General features: G+C 46.1%; 2 protein-coding genes across 3 annotated transcripts in view; both read right to left on the bottom strand.

Annotated features, from left to right (window-relative positions):
• LOC147149439 (stathmin-4-like) overlaps positions 1 to 5,662 on the bottom strand; it is a 6,301-nt gene extending 639 nt beyond the window's left edge. Inside the window, exons 1-5 of one of the 2 annotated variants that reach the window (XM_086025824.1) lie at positions 5,481 to 5,662; positions 4,525 to 4,674; positions 4,329 to 4,430; positions 2,694 to 2,899; positions 2,518 to 2,619 (exon numbers count right to left, since the gene is read on the bottom strand). In XM_086025824.1, coding sequence (XP_085881950.1) covers positions 2,518 to 2,619; positions 2,694 to 2,899; positions 4,329 to 4,430; positions 4,525 to 4,674; positions 5,481 to 5,619 — 699 coding nt within the window. In that variant the 5' untranslated portion in view covers positions 5,620 to 5,662. Of the gene's footprint in view, positions 1 to 2,517; positions 2,620 to 2,693; positions 2,900 to 4,328; positions 4,431 to 4,524; positions 4,714 to 5,480 lie in introns of both variants that reach the window. The other variant, XM_086025822.1, reaches the window with a different exon arrangement.
• Positions 5,663 to 6,903: 1,241 nt separating this feature from the next.
• gpn1 (GPN-loop GTPase 1) lies at positions 6,904 to 17,572 on the bottom strand. The gene is made up of 13 exons (XM_086026377.1): positions 17,128 to 17,572; positions 14,965 to 15,058; positions 14,776 to 14,882; positions 13,910 to 13,947; positions 13,220 to 13,298; positions 13,041 to 13,135; positions 12,918 to 12,963; positions 11,853 to 11,999; positions 10,084 to 10,166; positions 9,693 to 9,732; positions 9,500 to 9,590; positions 8,725 to 8,844; positions 6,904 to 7,976 (listed from the first exon to the last, which is right to left on the bottom strand). Exons 1-13 carry the CDS (start codon positions 17,431 to 17,433, stop codon positions 7,870 to 7,872), a joined length of 1,353 nt encoding a protein of 450 aa, XP_085882503.1. The 5' UTR covers positions 17,434 to 17,572; the 3' UTR covers positions 6,904 to 7,869.
• Positions 17,573 to 18,274: the final 702 nt, after the last annotated feature.

The following is an 18,274-nucleotide window of genomic DNA, read 5'->3' on the forward strand; positions in this document are numbered from 1 at the left end:
ATACCTTATTGTCCCGAATATAAGACGGTGTTTTTTGCAATTAAATAAGACTGAAAAAGTGGGGGTAGTCTTAAATTCGGGGTCTAGGCGTTATACGCATTCACGACGCTTGATGGCGGCAGATATCATTGAAGCGAATACTGAAGTGGAGTCCGCAGGCCAAAGCAACCCCTGTCACGCGAGGATGGCGTGCTATGGGAGGAGCCGGAGGATGGGTTTAAGGAGAGCGACACTGAGCACAGCGAGGCAGATAATTGTTTGTGAGGAGTAATGTTCTGTCATGATAGATCTCAGCTACTCTCAAGTTAAACCAGTTTGCATTATTTTATTGCAATGGTTTTCCTTATTCAAATTTGTTTCAAGACTACAGTCACAGTTAGACTTCACTTTGATGGTTAATGCAGGTATTGCAATGTTGCTGTTTGATCGCAATAGATTGGTTTATTTACATTTCAAAAACCAGAAGCCATTCATTTACGAATGTGATTGCACTTGAGTTAACATGTTTAAATGTTGAGGTATCAAGATTAAGATGAGGCAAAATAACATGCCCTTTCCCTCAATTATATTGCAATAATCATTTCTTTCGGATGTACTGTAATTACTTTCTGTATACAAATTTATTTGGTGTTCAAAAAAACCTTTTTCAAACTTGAGTCTTGAAAAGAGGGGGTCGTCTTATAATCAATCAATAATCAATCTTATATTCGGGCCAATGCGGTACTTTGACATTTTTTGCCAATTATTCAATGATTTTTTGCCAATTATTCAATGATTTTTGAATTTGTGTTTGGTTGTGTTTTTTTTTTATTTTATTTCATATTAAGACTGGTTCGACTGAGGTTGTCCAAGGAAGATCTGAACTTCATATTATTCAGATTGTCATTTTACTTGAATATACGATATGTCAGGATAGCGAGAGAAATATTCAGGCCCACGCTGATTGAGAGATTGAGAGAATTGTCATGCTTTGAAAGTGCGCACGCTAGGTGCGCACAAACAAAACCACAAAACGAAAAAACAGAAAAGTTGATTGTTGATCGGTAGAGTGGTTTCGAGCCGTATATGTATCAGTGTTATGGTATCATTTTTTGTGACAAGAAAATATATTTTGGAACAAAAATTGGGGGGACAACTATGTCCACTTTTCTGCCTGACCTCGAAGTGCGCAACGTGTGTTTGAGAAGTTCCTTCCTGGTTGATGTTGGAAACGAGGGAACTCGAGTGCCGCCGAAGATGAGAGGCCTCGAAAGGTTCAAATGACGCCCACGCAGGCAGAATGGCTTGCCGTCGGGCATTTGCTCGGCCAACGCGACTCCCCTTTTTTCCCCTCCGAGTCGTTGGTGTCAACGCACGTGACGCTTGCTCCCTGGATTGGCGAATGTCATCTGTTCCATCAGCACGTTCAAATGAGCCCTCACACACGCACTGTATTGCTCACTTGGTGTAAAACGGATTTTTTTACCCTTCACAATGCTATCGCGGGCCGAAATGACATTTTCATCAGACAATCACGCTGTCACCATATCAAAAGCCTCGCGGTTTGCTTTCAGCGCGCCATCGATGTCACGCCATGATATTTATTGCAATATCGCGTGCAAGCTCACAGCACTGCAGCAAGTAAGCCTCACTGTATTGCTCACTAATTTGACAGCGTCATATTTCTTATTTATAACTTTAGAACTGCGATACTGCCTACTGTCTGTGACTCGCTTGCTCATCAAGTCAGAAACACAGGAATGCTCTGAAGAAAGGCAACGCAGCTATTAAAAGCCAAGTAACAAAAAGTCAAAAATCACCTTGTTGGGTTCTTGTTCTGGGCTTACTGAGCTGCTTAAATTTGGAGGGCAACTTAACTCTGATGCGTTGTCCGAGGCGAGGGGTGGAAGTCGGGCGAAGCGGAGGCCTCAACCTCGGGCATGGCTTCCCACCGGACGACGGCACACGACGGTGACAGATCTCTTCTTGGGTTGGTTTTTTTTTTGGGTTGCTTTTAATCAGAAGATGAATGTACCGTAGCTCCCAGCGTACACGGCTGGCTTTTGTTGACATAGCCCGCGGGAGAAACGTCACGTGCGCCAGCCAGCCAATCGTCAGTGCATTCCTTCAGACGTGTCACATGATCGGCACGATGCGAATACAGGCACCCGATTGGTCACGTGACACGAACGCGGAAGTCAGGCGCTCAAATGCCACTCTGGCGGGTAAAATGACATTTTCAGAAGGACGCCTCATTATTTTGCAGCGAAACAAAACCGGGATGATAGCAAGGAATTTTGGGGGTTGAGGGCACGTTGCGCCCAGCTAAATTCATTTTGGGAAAGGGCTGGCACGAAAGCGGCCAAAGAGCCAAAACGGGCCAAAAGTAGGCCCGAACAAAGCCGTAGGCCAAACGGGCCAAAACTAGGCCCAAACAAAGCCGTACGCAGTTGGCCAGCAGGCCTGACGCATACCAAGGAGAAGGGCCCGAAAAATCGACAGCGGCCCACGCTAATAAGGAAGCAAAATTCATCTCACCTCTGCCAAGGCCTTGACGTCTTTGCTGAGCTCTTTGCTGGCAACCTGGCGCTCGTGCTCCCTTCTTCCCGCCAAACGGGTGAGAAGCTCCGCCTCTAGAGACTGGAATGAAACAAACACGTAAACGCGGAGCTCACGCTCACGTTGGCCTCGCCTCAAAGAAGGAACGCACGGACCTTTCTCTTCGGGTGGGCAGCGTCCAGTTTGCCCGGGGTCTCCTCCGCAGACCATTTGGGGCGAGGGGACTCGGGGGCCTTGGGCTCGGGCCCGCCGTGAAAGCCGGGCGGCTTGAGGACGACCTGGAAGGCGCGGCCGCCGGCGCGCTCACCCACCTCGGTCACCTCCGAGTGGCGGATGGCGCCCAGCTTTAAATCCACCGTGCCTGTGGCCAAAACACAGCAAGCGCACGGTTGGCATCTGCTGCTGCTGCTGCTCCTGCTGCTGCGACGGCGGCGGCGGCGGCGGCGGCGGCCGCACACGTCAACACCCAAGACGGCATCTTGACATCGTGGACATAATTGGAGACCTACTCAGCGTCGTGGCTGAGCCAAGAAGGGGAGGAGTTGCTCTTGTCATTTGAAAAGGATGATTCAGTGCCATCTACACCTTTCCCTCTCTGTTTGCGCTCTTGCAAACTTAGACCAGTTAGAACCAGTTCAGACCAAACCGGGACCACAAGAACGTCACGTCACGTTGGTTACGTCGTCCCCCGCGCGGGCGTGGCTCGGTCACATTGGCTACGTCGTCCCCCGTGTGGGCGCGGCTCAGACACTCGATGGGTGGCCAATGGTTTTGGACCCGTTCGAGCTTGCGTGGCCTCTGTGTGGCTGGGAAGGCCCCACGGGCCCCACGGGCCCTCCGGTCCGCCTTTCTGCCGAGAGCTTCGCTGACAACACGCACTCGTCTGCTACTCGGCGTTAGCGCAGCAGACGTTCAAGAAAAAAAAAAAAAACCTCACCCAGCAGAAGTTCAGACGGAAACCGGCTGATTACAGTCACTTGTCCGTTACTATTGCCATGAGGATGAGTCCCCCCCCCCGAAAATGCGGAGACACTTTTGTTTTGCACTCGCACAAGGCGGTCATGAGCAGAAACGCACGCCGGCAACTCACTGGGTTGGAAAAGGGTCGAGGAACGCGACGGAGACGTCCGACGCTGGTCACGACACCAAATGCACCCGACGCTCAGTTCAAAGAAAAGAAAGCGAACGCGCAACACAAAGACAGCTAAGGCACCCCCACTTTGGAATGCGACGGGGCAACAGCGACAAGCACACAAGAATTGATGTCATTTAGTGGCTGCAAAGGCTCATTTTGTTTGGTTTTGAGGCAGGCCAACGTTGCAGGTGCTCCATGTACGGCTCGGCCCTAGCTTCAATGACTTGACGCCGGAGCGGGCAAGAAAGGCTGCTAAGATGGCCAAAAGTTCAGAGGTTGAGGGTGAGGCGCTCATTTCAGCCAGACATTCTTACATATTAGCAAAGGTAGTCATTGTCATCTCCCAACAAGCAAGTTCATGCCAGCATTTTTGCGAGCTCAACTCGTGAAGTCGAGTTAGCTCGCTAAACTGAATTCGGTACACAGGCCAGGGTTAGCTAGGGATTAGTCATTGGTTAAGCGACTAAACGAACTGTCAAGGACTAATCCGATTCAGTTTTCAAGGTAACTGGCAACAACTCGTGCTTAAAGAAAGTCATGTGTAAGGGCCCTTTTCAAATTTGGTCGCCTTGTCTTTTCAGTCCAACTGAGCGAATTTCCTCCACGCTGTCACGTGAGAGGTGCGATCACAAAATATCTGAACCTTTGTGCTGACCTTCCTTCCTGGCACTGGCAAAGGTGGCGTCTGGGGCTTTTTGCACAATGCAGGAGCAGAGGAAGGACACCAGGGGGAGCCCTCGGAGCTTCTCTCTGTGGCCTGAAAGGAGCAAAAGTCAGAAGCCGACAAAACACGAGCAAGTGCATGGGCGCCAAAAGGCAAGCGAAGAGTTGCCGGTGGAACCCCAACGCACCTGCAAACGTCATGCTGCTGCTGCTGCTGGTGCTGCTGCTGCTGCTGGTGCTGCTGCTGCTGCTGGTGCTGCTGCTGGTGCTGGTGCTGGTGCTGGTGCTGCTGCTGGTGCTGCTGCCGCCGCTGCCGCCGCTGCCGCCGCTGCCGACGACTGTGGCGGGAGGAATCAAGTCAACAGGGAAGAGCGGGCCTGGCAAAAAAAAAAAAAAGTCAGGAACACGTTCGCTGTATGCAGTAGAGACCTGCTTTCTGCGCGCAGAGACACGTGGAGCCAACAGACTCATACAAAAAGCAAAGATCACCTCATGCGATTCAAACAACTGCGTGAATTTACTTTGAATCCACTTTTCATCCGTTCGTTTTCGACACCGCTCAGTCCTGCGCGGGGAGGTGCCGGAGCCTATCCCAGCTGACTACGGGCGAAAGGCTACACTCCACCCTAAACCGGTCGCCAGCCAGTCGCAGGGCGCGTATGGAGACCAACGACAACCACGCACGCACACTGGGTACGTGGGAACCAACCGATCCCACGGACGCTGCCCGCACACAAGTCGGGCCAGTGGACCGCCACACCCTCAGAGACTTTTCAACTCTCCGATTCCATACAAATATTGAATTCGCATCAAAGCAGTTACAGTATGTACCTCCTCAAGTTCTTCTTAAACAGGCTCAATGTGCAGCTTCTCTCTTATTTCGTTTCTTTTCATCAGAAAGTCATTTCTCATTTCGAGACAGGGGCATCTCCATTCTTTTCTATTTCATTGTCATCCTTGTAACAAATAATGAAGTTTGTACTCATTGAGAATGTGTCCGAGCCATGATGTCATTTTCGTTCGTGAAAAACGTAATCCTCAAAGGAGCAACAAAGACAACAACGCGCAAGAGCCCAAGCTGATAGAAAGAACACCCGAAAAAAATGCAGATGAAGAATAAAGCCGAAGAAACCAGTCCACTCACCAGCTGTGATGTCGCCCTTCACTGTGAAGACGGAGAAAATGATGATGATGATGACGATGATGATGATGATGATGATGATGATGATGATGATGCGCGCCTCCGCAGCATCAGCAGCACAGCAGCTGCTGTATGACATCATTTCGCGGACAGCCCATTGGCAGGCACGGAGGCCGGCCTCTCATTGGTCCCGTTTCAGGAGATGTGGCGGCGATTCTCTTCTGCGCACTGCAGCTCCCATCATGCACTGCCGCAAAATGAGGTCATTCATGCTGGGCGGGGTGCAAGCCCACATCTTTAGCGATGATGTCATGAGTAGCCAATCAGGGTCAAAGGGGGATGGGCAGAATTCACGTTACCCTTGACGCGGTCTTCAAATGTGATTTGTTTCGAGGAGAGTCCTTGCCTTCAAATCACGTATTGGACTTACTTCCAAAATAGACGGACTAAGCACATAGTTTGAAACCCATGTATTCGCGGTGAGATTCAATGGCCACATGCAGCAGAGGCTTTTTGACAGCTTCTGGAAGGCGATAAATGGACTGCCAAATTGTTGTAAAATGCCCAGCTCTGTATGTATGTGGGTGGATGTGCATATATGCATGCATATATATATATATATATATATATATGCATATATATATATAAATGCATATATATATATATATATGCATGTATATATATAAGCATATATACACATATATATATAAGTATATATACATATATATATAAGTATATATACTTATATATATATATAAAGTATATATGTATATATAAGTATATAAATGCATATATATATATATATATGCATGTATATATATAAGCATATATACATATATATATATAAGTATATATACATATATATATAAGTATACATACATACATATATAAGTATATATACATATATATATAAGTATATATACTTATATATATATATAAAGTATATATGTATATATAAGTATATATATACTTATATATATATACTTATATTTCGTTTTTTGTGAGAGAAAGACATACTTTTGGATGTGGCAATGAACTGTATTTACTGTCATTGTTTTTCTGAAGTGTTCCTGAGCCACGCATGTGGTGACGAGTCAATGTTTTTTCTCACTCAGTTGTTGACAAAGAGGTGAAGCTCGCCGCGTCTTTGTGAATAACTGCTCAATTCAGGGAAGCTCTTCTGATTCCCAATCATGGCACCCACCAGCTCCCCGTTAGCCTGTTCACCTGTCGGATGTTCCCAAAAGGTGTTGGATAAGCATTCCTCAACTTTCTTTCAACTGTCATTTTTGCCACCTGTCAACAGATGTTGGCATTTTCGTGTTGTAGCCATAAGTTCACCATTATTTGCTCAAAACAAAGTTGGTCAGTTTGAACAGGAAATACCTTGTCTTTGTAGTGTATTCAATGAAATAGAGGTTGAACATGATTTGCAAATCATTTGTCTTTAATTGATGGTTCAGGCAACGTCCTAACTTCATTGGAATCGGCTTTGTACAAAATGGCTTGAACTTTGTTTGGCTTCTATTACTGCCTAACATCACAGAGTCATATTTCTATGCACGCTTTAAAAAAGTTTGTTTGTTTTTTCACTCTGTAGCACATGAAAATGCTGCAACTGTTGAATGCCCCCAAATGTCCATTTGTCACAAAAAGATGATATGCAACCTGTTCTAACTCATACTGTCGGATATATTTGAGAGCCATTTGCTAATTGTGCGTCCCCCGCGTCTGCCTTGGTGGCTCATTCTGGACTGTGCAGTAAGCAGCAGCCCAACAAATGACACATTTCGAGAAACAGCTACAAGAACAAACAGGCGGCTCCACCTTGCGAGTGACTGCAATTCAAAAGTTCCTGAAGACCCCCAGCACACCGAGGGTCGGTCAATAAGTCGAAGGGCTGGTAATTCTGAAGTCTGCCGTCGTCGGGATTGACGCAGAAAGCTTGCGGAAGCCCTCGGCGTCCTCCGTCCGGCCATTTTCTACAGCGACCGTCCTCGCTGGAGTCACGCCAGGGCGAGCGGGAGACCACCTCGGCCGACGGGACAACAAGTGGCGGGCTACCGTCTGGACTGCTCGACGGACAGACATGAGCATTCACATCCATGGATCATTTAGTGTGTTCAATGACCCCAACGTGCACGTGTGTTGGGAGTGCAGGAGGGGAAGGGGGGAGAAAGAAAAAAAAAAACAAAAAAAAAAACACTTGCACACGGGCAGAGCATGCAAGTGCTCTCACGAAGGCCAGAGCTCCGATTCCATCATCGGCGTGCCAACTGCCCACAAGAAGAAAATGTCAACAAAAGGGTGGGGGTTGAGACATTTTGGTTTTGCTCCATCAAGAGAAGAAGATTTTGTCTTTAGCTTGAAACGGTCCCAAAGCGCGTCCATGTCAAGGACCTTCTGGCGAGCCGAACTTGCGATTTCGCACCTCCACCACCTCCCTCCTCTCCCGCAAGAAATTTCCAAAGGCGTCCTTCTCTTTGCTTTCCTCCACTTCTGAATACACACACACACACACACACAAGGACATGTCATACAGGGCTACCTTGACTTCAGAGTGCCTCAACTTACAAGCTTCTTCCTGTTACCAGCTGTTGCTTGGTCCATTTTTTTGCTTTGAGTTGGGAGAAAAACTTGGACATTGTAAGCGTCATAAATATCGTCAAAACCCATGAACGCAATGTCTTTTTTTTGTTTTTGCTTTAAAAAAAATAAAATCAAAATCAACCTATGATAGTCAACGCGGAGTCATAAAAGTAAACAAATCACCTTTTTGGTTAGATTTATCTAGGTGTAAACGAAAAAAGGCATTCTTTAATTCCAACAAGTTATTTGATGTCTTATGCCACAAATGTATGTCAAATACAGTAACTCGGGGAAGAAAAATCTATCGCGACCAGGGACCTTATGAGAATTACACCTCAGAAGCGAAACACTCTTCAAAGGAAACGCCTACACGTCACAATTGTACTTTATCCAAACTGTCGAAAAATAACGCGTTTATTTTGCCCAAAATTGTCATAGAAACCCAGCTAGTGTATGCACCGACTTTGCTGGACAGCGAACCCTGGATAAAGCAAAACAACCGTTAGAAGAACTTGGGACCTAGACAAGGACCAAGACTGCCAAGACAAACGCCATGGAAATGGAACTTTCCACGCTATGTTTGAGATCTGCGCGAGTGGAATGAGGGGCACTCTCAAATCAAAGTCAGGCTTTGCAAGGAGGCTGTCTGTCGTCTTACTGCTGTGGTCCAAGTCGTCCGTGTCACTAGCCGCCGCCGCCTCCTCCTCCTCCTCGTCCGCCGAGTCACGGAGGCCGCGAGTCATGATGAGGTCACTGGGCCCGCCCACCTTGGCGTTTTCTGCAAAAACAAACAAGACACACGTAATGGTGATGCGTCATCAGCAGGGGGCGCCCTCAGCATGCATGCAGGCAGGCAGGCAGGCAGGCAACAAACACAATCGAGGCAAAAAACTGGACTCAAGAGAACATTTGAACAGATCGAAACTGAACTGCGAGTTTGGGAGTATTATTCTCGACTGCATTGTTGTGTATGTTCCACCCGGCGGTAACGCTGCAAGTGCTGCTGCTCAAATCTCCGACTGTGTTCAGGAACAACTACCGCACCGCCCCCCCCCCTACTTTTTCAAGGTAACTCTGGCAACACTGTTACCAACAAGTTTTACTTTTAAAACGTACAAGTGCGCCTGCTGTCCTGTGCCGCTTTCTTGTGGTGGGCAAAGGTTTGCCAGAATGAAAGCGCTGGCTGACGGCGTGTGTTTCTTGATGGGAATCAAAGTGGCCGCGTGGAGGGCTTACTTGGCAACACCTCTGCTCTGTTGTTCGGGGAACCAGTGCACATCAGCGCGACGGCATTTTGACTGAGGAAGGCACTAATATCCTTTTTGTTTCTTTAAAATAAACATGACAAACCCGAATGAAACGAAGCAGCCTTACTTTGACGTGAAACACAGACTGACTGGATGCGTTGTGCTGCTGTTGTTTTTTTTCCCCACCTGCACCAGAAGCCGGCGTCATGGGGACGGCGCCGAGATCCTTGCTGAGTCGCTCCAGCTGTTCTTGCTGCTTTCGACTTTCAGCCTCCATCTGACGGACACGTGAAAGACAATAAAGCTTCCACACAGGCGTGACTCTCTGCCTCGAGCGCTTACAGAGCGTGTGTGGGGGGGGGGGGTCAGAACCACTCACCAGCTGCTTGCGGAGTCGCTCGTATTCTGGCCGATAATCCCTGAGCAACAAAAGCACGTGACAAATTCGAAATCATTCACGAAGGAAGGAGAAGCCTTTGTTGCTACTGACAGACAGGACTGCCGCTGAGGTGTTAGGGTTACGTAACATCGTCGCATTTTCCAAAATCGGCTCCTCCATCCCGTTTATTTAGGCGACGTTATTTAATCCAAATGACTTTTGAGGAGAAACGGGGCACAGACAAGTTACATACAGCATAACTTGACAATTTTGCAAGACTTGCTGAGGTATTATTAAATTCAATGCTTTTAAGACTTTTTCAGACACAGTGGCGTGTTGGAAATGAAAAAAAACACTTTAGCCCTCAGGCAATCAAGGAGAACTCTCTCACCTGTCATATTCGTCAGCAGCCTCCCGCACCTTAACGAGCAGCTCGTCCAATCCGCTGCCCGTCACGGACGACACGCCCACTACCTGGACAACAAGTGCAAAGTTAGGCCGGCTTGCAAATGCCTCCCCAGCCACGCGTGCGTGTGTAGTGAGCAAAAGTCATCCCCTACGGCAAGTACCCTCAACGCATTTGGAAAAGTCGCAACATCACTCGAAAATCCAACATAGCCCATGATGCATTGCACCCGTATGGAGAAACACCGGTCCATCTCCAGGCTATTGTGTAGTTAACGCGCAAGGCAAATTTGTGAGCTGTGGTGCGCAAATCCCATTGATACAAATAGCGAAAGACATCACAACAAAGTTGGAAAGTGTTTGTTTGTGAAAGAGACTACGTTCTTCAAGTCTTTTGTTTGGTTTTTTTGCTTTTGGATGTTGCTAACTGTTGTTTGTAAATGCTTATAGGTGCTTGTCTCAAGTTGCCTTGTGTGTGAAACGTGCTCTCAAAATGAAGCTACACCGCCTTGCCTTGCACACTAGGAGAAAAAAAATCTCATGGCCTTTTTTGGGCCGATATGGCGGTTTCGATTCCCTTCGGCAGATTCTTCAAATCAACCTCGAGTGCAACATTCACTCCAACTCGGTACAGTAGGGCTGCGCCATTATGGGGAAAAAAAACAAACTATCACCATTATTTGGAGTGATTCTGATGTCATGATTAATAAACCTGATTGTTTGTTGATTTCCAAACTTAGACAAGGCGGCCTTGTTTACACAGCGCATTTAATACCACAAAAACAAGGGGCTTCACATATTTAAAAGTGGGACTGAACCATCATTGCAACTCATATCGCAACCGCAATTTATTTTCCTAAAAATTGCGATTGCGATATGAGTTGCAATTTTTTCCCCTCCAAGGTCCTGTTCTAGTGCATTCTCAACAATGAATCCTTTTTTTCCCAACAAACAAGATCAGATCTGTTATGCTTTATAGAATACTGAGGTAAAGGCAAAAGGAAGCATTCATTCATATGACGAAATAAACATTTGGATGTGCAGGTTGGTAACTTAAGCCTGCCACACGGGTGCGGTGTAAACAAGTATACGACACTCGCGCTATACTGCGAAGGCAGAAACTCAAGTGCGGATTACAACAATAATGTGAGTGAACAAATCAGTAGCTCCACCACTTCCTACATATCACTTTGTTTCATCAAACATAATGTAAAGGTGGACTGCACTTCGTAATCACTCAACTTCTTGTATAAAGCCATAAGAAGTTGAGTGATTACTAAGTGCAGAATTATGTTGTCGTGCTTAACACCTACCAAACTATATGTAAATATATTAGAAAGTGTACACCTCTAATTGGAGTCAGTAAACGGTCTTTCATGATCTGAACTTATGCTTCATTTGCCTTTAGCTCAGCATTCTTTCATGCATAACAGATCTGATATTGTTTGTGGTAATTGATTGTTGAAAAATACAGTAGAAATGGACCTTGAAGAAGAAAAATAAAATGGCAATTTTTAGGAAAACAAAAATCGCAATTCTTTTCCGTAATGGTTCGGTCCTAGGGTGGAGCTTATCGATACTGCAGTCCTTAAGAATTCAGCCAGTTCAGTAGCCATCCCTGGGCCTTGAGGCGACCCGGGATGCTACCCGCCAGCGCCGCTTTCCAGTGTTGCGAGGAAAGCAGGCGAGCGAGCGAGCGAGCGAGCAAATGACTGCAAAGACACCGCCGGCGGCGGGCCCGGTTGCCTCCGTTACCCTCAGGTTGGAGTAGAATTCGTCCAGGACCAGACTCATGGAGCGCGTCAGGTTGCTGACGTAGGATCGTTCCTGGTTCAAGGCGTCCTGGAAAGCCTCAAAGTCGTTCATCCACTCCACGGCGAAGCTTTCCTCGATGATGTCCGTCTGCAACGCGCACGCCTTGGTCAGGATGGAGGTCGTGACACAAAAGACCAATCGGCAGACGTTTTCACCGTGACCTCGCCAACACGCGCGGACAAAATTGTTTCAAGCCACACAGTGGTCACTTGAAATGGACTATGATGACGAAGCAGCCCCTTGACTAAATCTGATGGTAGCCTTGACTGAATATTTGCTGGCACAACCTTCGGAGGCAACCGGTGAGACTTGTGCACCCGTTGACGGCTATTTGGGCTCACGCCTCACGAGCCGACCGACCGCTGCACTTGCCTGAGCTTTGAAGGGCACATCCTACGCATGGTGTCGTTCTACTCCTTACACAAGGAACTGACAGAATAACTAACACACTAGATTAGAAAGAAAAAAAACACGCTGTCGGTGTTTTTATTGATCTTACAAAAGGGTTGGATCCAATTAATCATCGAATCGTACTCTCATCGTCGCTCACAGTTGGCCCACGTGGGCTTGGTCCATCTAGGCCTTAACACGTATTTAGAAGGGTGGGAACCGTGTCGGGGGTTCGCAACGGCATAATAAATCCCCCCAAAATAAAACTTTAAAAGAATTATAACATTTAAAAAAACCAAAAACAACAAAAAATAATAATAATAACCATAATAAGTCAACGTCTACTTTGGGGTTTTTCACATTTCGCCGTGGGATCTGATCCTCATTAACGGCGATACACGAGGAATTACTGTACTTGTTTGGATAGAAATTGGGGGGCGTCTATCTCGAGGAACATGAGGCGGTTCAACGCCAAACGCAACATGTTTTTGTCACACTTTCAGTTCGGGTCATCCAAAATCAAAGGCTTTCCTGTCACCCGAAGTTCTTTGGCGCCTCTGCTGTCCAAACATCATGAAAAGGTCTACGGCACAAGAATGGAAGAGTAAAACTCACTTTGTTCATGACCACAATGAAGGGTAGTTTGGTCTTGTAGAGAATACTGCAAAGACAAAGCTTGATCTCAGGAAACGGAACGAAGAGAACCTATCAAGAGGCGCGCCGTGCAGCTCGACTGACCTGCAGGCGTACAACATGTTGGACATGAAGGTGACGGGACTGACGCTGCGGGACGTGTCCATGACGTAGACCACCACGCAGGGGAAGGACGACGCCTGGCAAGCACAAGCACGCGTCAATCCTTTGGACTTACTGGAATCGAGTGAAGGTCGGCGAGCGTTGCGGCGCCGGCGACGCACCAGAGCTTCCGTGATGATGCTGCCGGACGCCGACCACGTGAACACTTCAATCTGGCCCGGCGTATCAATAAGGACGTACCTGCAGAGGTGTCACAGAGGGGTCCAAATCAATCGCGTAATCCTCAACTCATGGATAATCAAATCATTCAACAACTATGTGAACAATCCCGTAATTGTTTGAAGCCGTTATTTAACTTCAAATTGTTCAAATCCTCTGACGGCAGCCTCCTTAAAGCAACCGCTCTCTGATATCTGCAGTGCTTCTTCAAAGCGGACCCATTATCTTGTGTGTTTCATGAGCGTAAGACCTTGGCAAGCATCTGCTTTGACTTTGGAAAACAATGACCAAGAGGTAACTGAAACAGTTTCAAAATTGTTGCCGACTACAACCGCAATCCCTCCTGGGATATTGCCAATTGTTGTCCAGTTGGTTTTAATCACTAAACAATGCCAAATACCCTCCTGGGATATTGCCAATTGTTGTCTAGTTGGTTTTAATCACTAAACAATGCCAAATAAACAACAGTAATAAAAAGTCATCCAGAAAAAAACTGCTTTGTAATATACTGGATACTTTTCAAAGTAGCAATACTTTTGACAACGCTACAAAAGAAAGAGACAAACACTAGAAAGACGCCTCTTGTGGACGCTTGTGGATGTTGCATTTCCTAACCCAATCAATTTACTGACCTGTGATTTTGCTGCTTCTTCTCTATGAAATGCATCACCTAAAATACAAACACACACACACACACAAACTTAGAGTGCAAAAGTAGGCTTGCAAAGTTTGCCAAATTTTCATTGTTGTGAACTGGAGAAAAAAAGTAGATATAAGCATGCTCTCAGAGTCATTGTTATTTTGATCAGCTGATGGCCAACTCTTTGTAGCTTTGAACTCTGAAAAGAATGTCTTCCAATGTCAGCTGCCCGCATATATCCATTTTTCGATCGGCAGCATTGTTCCTCTGTCCGCCAGCCCCCATAGGCACGTTAGTTCCTTCTTGTGTTTTTCTAGCCTCACAATAGTACTGGCTGTGATCTACTGAAGGACTGCAATTACATCTGCTGGCGATTGCACGTCATTACAGAGCTTCCCAGGCCTGAAAGTATGCCATTAACGGCATCAGACCCTTGAGCATTCAATGCACATTAAAAAAAAAGGCATTTCTCGAGCTAACCCGTGGATGGCGCTATACAAGTGGATTATACAAAATGATTCGACACGAGGTCGGCATCAAATGATTTGAACACCCCAAAATGTTATCGCTTATTAACTTCTACAAAGTGAAAAAAAAAAGGATGACTAGAGCTCCTCCAATGAAGAAGAGTCTTCTTCCGTAATAACACCTTGAGTAAAAATAGACATGCGTAATACACCAAGAAAACGACTGACCCTCCAGTCTCAGTTAATTCCCCTACATTCAAATCACTCTCTTCTCATGGAAAGTTTCCAATTTGGAAGACTTTCACGACTCCCGAGGTGAACTTGCAATGCAAATGTACTAGCGAATCGGAGCAGAAATGTGCCACTCTTTGCAAACGGCGGTGCGAGTCACCTGATCGAAGCGCGTGGCAAACAGGTTGAGCGAGGTGACGATGGCGCCGTTGGGTCCCAGGCCGTACTGCTTCATCACCTCTTTGTAGTTGACCGTGTCTCGAATGTCTGCCGGGTCAAACGGGAAAGGTCAGCGCTAAGCTAGAGCAGCGCGTGGGGAAGGAGGCCACGAGGTCATGTGTTGCCTCACCGATGTTGGCAGGGAAGGGAATATCATGTACGGCGGGGTCCAGGTTGATGAGGTACGGAGGAGTTTTGAGGGCGTGAAGATGAGCCGTCAGCCTCTGTGGAATCGATCAGACGGGACAGCGTTTGACAAAAAACACACCAGGGCTGCCGTTCGGCAATCATTTTGACAGTCCATTATTCCGACCAACGGATGAATTGAAATTATTATAGCGTTTCAAAGAATTTTGTCTTAATATTTTTTACGTGTTTAAACCTGTTCTTGTTTTGTAGCAAAAACTAAAATAATCGTTGGAATAATCGTGATTTCAAATATTACCAAAATAATCGCGATTCATATTTTTTTCCATAATCGAGCTGCCCTACAGTCAGCTGTTTTTAGACACGTCACAGGGAGGCGGTGACAGTTGTGATGAAGGCTGAAGTGACAGCTGAAATTGTCAACAAGGTAAGAGATTTGTTCTCTTCACTGTAAAAACAAACAAAAAAACAACCCTGTCTGAAATAAAGAAAGCTTAAACCTATTTTAGCAGCTATTCCAGACTAGTGAGTCATGCCGAATTGCAGGCCCTACAATGAGCCTTTTTGGCTGTTTGAACACAATGAGCCATCTAGCACTGTATATTCAAAACATATTACCATGAGCTCCAATGATTATTTTATACCTGAATGACTTTATACTGTATTATTTAGGCATTTAAGAAAATATTAGTTCTTTCATATTTTTGCATGATTTTTTTTTTTACAATATAAAATCTAAAGGAATATCTCACATTTGACATTTCTTGGGCTTTACATCTTTTTTACAGCCATTCCTTTGTGTTAGGACATGACACGTAAAAGAAACAAAAAACAAAAACTAGGGATGCTCCGATCGATCGGGCACCGATAATGATCGGCTGATTTTCGTGAAAAAATTACGTGATCGGCATATTCGATCAAAGCCTTTCATTGCCGATCAAAAAATCCGATCACCCGCAGCTCATGCCTCGCAGCCTACAGCCATGAGAGACCGGCCTGCGAGCAGTGTTGCGCACACTGCGGAGGCGCACGACAATAACAAACAAGTCAAACATGTCTCCTCTGTGGAGTTTGCGTCTTGTAATACAGTATATGCCATGAAAGGCAACCTCGCGGGGGGAGCGTGGCCACAAGTTTCAACACAACCAACTTAATCCGACATTTGAAGAACAAGCAACTGTGAGACTATGCTGAGTTTACGAGGCTCACTGCATCGACTGAAGTCAAGGCGGACACGGCAGCAACAATGACGGCAGCAAGCGCAGCCCCTGCTGACCAACTCAAACCCATATCAGCGCGACAGGCAAAAGGCAACGCAAATAACCAGGAACATAATGACATCGAGCGGACCCGATGACCAACCATTCTCGGTGGTGGAAGACTAGGGATTCCGCCGTCCGCTCGCCCACTTGGGGCCACGCTAGCTACGTGCTAGCGGGACGCAAATACTTCACACACTTAGCTCTGCCTGATCGAGCTCCACCAGAGAGTGCGTTGTCGCATCGAACCTTTCCTAAAAGAAGGCCTATTATCCTGTTTCAGTTTTACAAGTGTTAAATGGAGCGCGGATGTCAGTCCTGTGTCGATGTTGAGTCGAACAAGGGAGTTTTTCGCCAGTCTAAGTGGCATTATTGCCACAGGGAGACGCATGCTAGGTCACTTGTGGGCAACAGACCCACTGTATCATTTTAGAATTCACAAAAACATTAACAGTGACTTTTTTCCTCGTTGACAAATGCACAAGATAGTTTGTCTATGCGCACTACAATAAACCAAGTTCCTGAGTCGTTTCCATTTAAGAACTCAATCAATAGTTTATTCGAGTGATGCCTGCATGTGACTATTTTTTCTCCTTTGAATATATCATGAACCATGCAATGCTTAGGTAGCATGTTGTTTATTTGACTTTTTGCATAATGAAGTCTGTTGAGACTACTGATTGTTTTGATGTGTTAAAAACTGTGTAAATAAAAGCTGGTCAATGCAAGTTTTTCAGTTATCTTTGTGCGAAAGCAAACGTTCCACGCTCTTCTTATTGCTCGATAGATTTAAGTTGTTGAACGACAGACGTGAGACGGGCTGTGCGACACTTGACGCTGTCAGTGCTAACAGCGCTAGAATTTGCTCCATTTCTTTGGAGCGCTACCTGAACAAAGGTCGTCTTTCCGGATCCAGCCATGCCAAGCACGAGCAAACACACAGCTTTCTTCCCATCGTCCTTCTCCATAAGGTCCTTCTCAGCATCCGACAAAACGCCAACAATTGAGCCGGGCGCCGCCATTGTTCGACGCGTCTTCTTCGTCGTCTTCTTCGTCTTCTTCTTCGTCTTCTTCTTCGTCGTCTTCTTCGTCGTCTTCTTCGTCTTCTTCTTCGTCTTCTTCTTCGTCTTCTTCTTCGTCTTCTTCTTCGTCTTCTTCGTCTTCTTCTTCGTCTTCTTCTTCGTCTTCTTCATGTAGAGTTCTGTGGCTGTTGGCAAACAGTGTACATTACCGCCACCCCCAGTTACAGAGCGAGAACCAACTAAGACTATTACTGTACTACCAAAAAAAGCACTTGATTTAAATCCTCTTCTAACAAGTGTATGTATTGCGCTCCAACATCCGCCATGCCTTGAAATTGGGCCGCTGCCTCCACTACTGTATGGCATGTCAAAGCCCCCAACCCGTCGTGCGTGCTTCAAAATGCACGCGCTTCCATCTTAGGGCGTTGCATTCTATTCGTTGACAACTAGATGGCAGTGAATTCTACACATTGTCCTTTTAAGGCTACAAATTGAAACCGCAGCATGGCATCATTTGTGCCTGACACGTTACACTTACTGCATTTGTACTTGTATGACCATAAATGAAAAAAGGGGGAAAAATGTTGCAACCAGCATTTCAGTTGCATGTTGTTTTATCATTAATAACTGTTCAGCCTGCTTTTCAGTTGCATTCTGTTTCAGCATTAATAATTGTGCGACCATAAATGAAAGATGTATGTAGCAGCCTGCTTCTCAGTTTCATTCAGAAAATGTATGAACAAGATGGTAAATCAACATGACTGACGTAAACACTGATGGTGTTTTTATTCTTCTAAACCAATGTTGTTTTTTATGCAACACAGCACGGTGAACAAGGGGTAGGCTATTCATAAGTTCTTTGAACTTCAACCTACTCCTTTTGAGTTCCAATCGCAACCTTCTTTTGAAATGTGTTCATTTGGTTTCAAACATGATACTCAATTCTGTGTCAAGTGCTAACCCTAAAATGGCGAAAGACTGCCGCCGAAACATGTCAGATGATGACAACCTA

Source organism: Filicampus tigris, chromosome 3, assembly GCF_054856515.1.
Source record: "Filicampus tigris isolate MCC_2025a chromosome 3, RoL_Ftig_1.0, whole genome shotgun sequence".
Taxonomy (NCBI): domain Eukaryota; kingdom Metazoa; phylum Chordata; class Actinopteri; order Syngnathiformes; family Syngnathidae; genus Filicampus; species Filicampus tigris.

Excerpts from the sequence above, each read along its gene's own strand:
- gpn1 (XM_086026377.1), bottom strand. The coding sequence starts at position 17,433 with ATGAAGAAGACGAAGAAGAAGACGAAGAAGAAGACGAAGAAGACGAAG. Across the intron at positions 9,591-9,692 it reads AGCGACTCCGCAAGCAGCTG|ATGGAGGCTGAAAGTCGAAA; the intron begins GTGAGTGGTTCT and ends CGTGTCCGTCAG. Across the intron at positions 8,845-9,499 it reads GACGCCGGCTTCTGGTGCAG|AAAACGCCAAGGTGGGCGGG; the intron begins GTGGGGAAAAAA and ends TTGTTTTTGCAG.